This window comes from Condylura cristata, unplaced genomic scaffold (genome assembly GCF_000260355.1).
Source record: "Condylura cristata isolate star-nosed mole 26May11 unplaced genomic scaffold, ConCri1.0 scaffold00014, whole genome shotgun sequence".
In the NCBI taxonomy this organism is placed as follows: domain Eukaryota; kingdom Metazoa; phylum Chordata; class Mammalia; order Eulipotyphla; family Talpidae; genus Condylura; species Condylura cristata.
Window position 1 is genome coordinate 18,758,675 of NW_004567115.1, and position 1,707 is coordinate 18,760,381.

Here is a 1,707-nt window from a genome sequence, read left to right on the forward strand (position 1 = left end):
ATATCTTTTTGAATCAGTGTTTTTGTGTCTTTTGGGTAGATACCTAGGAGTGGGATTGCTGGGTCGTAGGGAAGCTCCATGGTTAGCAGTTTGAGGAACCTCCAGTTTTCTCCACATCCTTGCCAACATTCACACTGCCTTTTAACATCCATACTTCTTGTTTGACTTCTAGATTTTGGTCGCTACTTTCAAACAATATTACAAATATGTCAGTAAAAGGTCAAAATATCTATAGTTAAATATTCCAAACATATTCAATCTGTACATTGGGTAGTGCATGTGAACTACATGTGAAATTATATTAAGTCCAAAGAATCAATAGATGGTTTGTATTTTATATACGCTGTTCAATTAAATTTTAGCATTTAAAATTTATCTTTTCAATAAAGTTTTATTGACTTTTCCATGAGTTTCTAATGCTGTATAAGTTTCAGGAGTACAGCCTTAGGAATACATACCAATATGTGTATCCACCTGGCTGTGCCCACCATGACAGTTTAGTATATTCATACTGTCAAATTGACCCTCTTTGCCCATTCTTCCCATTCCCTTACCCCCTCCCCCAAACTGCTGCATCTTCCTCAGAGTCCAAGAGTTATTTTTGTTGTGTTTTGTTAGTTTGTTTTACTTAAAAAAACATTTTTTAGATGTCGATTTTATTTCTAATTTCAGAATTCCCAGCGTCTTGAAGATAAGTATCGCCGTCACAGTTTGTTTGGTTCTGGCAAGGACTATACCAAGAGTTGGTGGACGGCTCTTTCCCATCAACTGCTGACTGAGGGATTCCTGGTAGAAGTTTCTGGATACAGCAAATATGCAAGGATTTACAAAATTGCAGAAAAGGTAAAACAGTGTCTAAGTCTGACTGTTTGACTTCATTTTTCTTACTATACCTGATGAGCTTTTTCTTGTGTTAATAGGGTAGAAACTGGTTTGATAAAGCCAAATTAGAATCTCCTCCAGAACTTCTCCTTCAGGCTAATGAAGAATTATGTCCAAGGAAGTTTCTTCTACCAAGGTTAATTTTTTTAAAACTTTTGGGTTTTTTGTTGTTTAAGTGATTCAAATTATACAAATTTATAAGTAGCAGGAAAAATGAGCAATGATAGTGTTTTTGAGTACTTTTAGTCAGTTTGGGGGCAGTGAGAGAAAGGTAAGTCATAGACTGCTTTCTTGGTTGATAGAAAGTAGTTAAATACAGTGTTTTAAAAGCTGTTTTTCTGTTGTTGAAAGCAGCAGAATTGAGATGAATGAAATATGTTCATTCACTTCAGAGTTCTTTTCTGCTTAGGAAATGAAAACCTAGAGGAATAGTTTTAATGTGCAGATTTGTAATAAGACCTAGTGAGACAATGTAATACCTTTAGGTTATTAATTGGGACAAGGTTATGTTCCAATATATGTAGAATTCATAATATTCCAGGGAAAACTGACGAGATACGAATATATTTTGCTTTAATGTTAGGAAATTCAGGCTGATTTAAAGAATCGACTGTTAATTAATAAAAGAGAGTTAATACTTTTTAGCCAGACACTCTCCTGGTTACTAAGTCTTCACAAGATAATTATTTTTATACTTAGATGGCAACTGAGGAAAAAAAAGCAAAGATAAATTAAGAAACTTTTCTAGTTGCATTGGCTAAATCTCTCTCTCCCTCTCTCTCGCTCCGCTCTCCCTCCTTCTCCCTTCTCCTCTCCCCCTCCCCT

At 35.1% G+C, this 1,707-nt stretch overlaps 1 protein-coding gene across 4 annotated transcripts in view; it reads left to right on the top strand.

Moving 5' to 3' along the window:
* WRN (Werner syndrome, RecQ helicase-like) overlaps positions 1-1,707 on the top strand; it is a 102,941-nt gene that overhangs the window by 72,888 nt on the left and 28,346 nt on the right. For all 4 annotated transcript variants that reach the window (XM_012724736.1, XM_012724737.1, XM_012724738.1 and 1 more), the window contains 2 exons: positions 673-843; positions 921-1,018. In XM_012724736.1, coding sequence (XP_012580190.1) covers positions 673-843; positions 921-1,018 — 269 coding nt within the window. The remainder of the gene's footprint in view (positions 1-672; positions 844-920; positions 1,019-1,707) is intronic.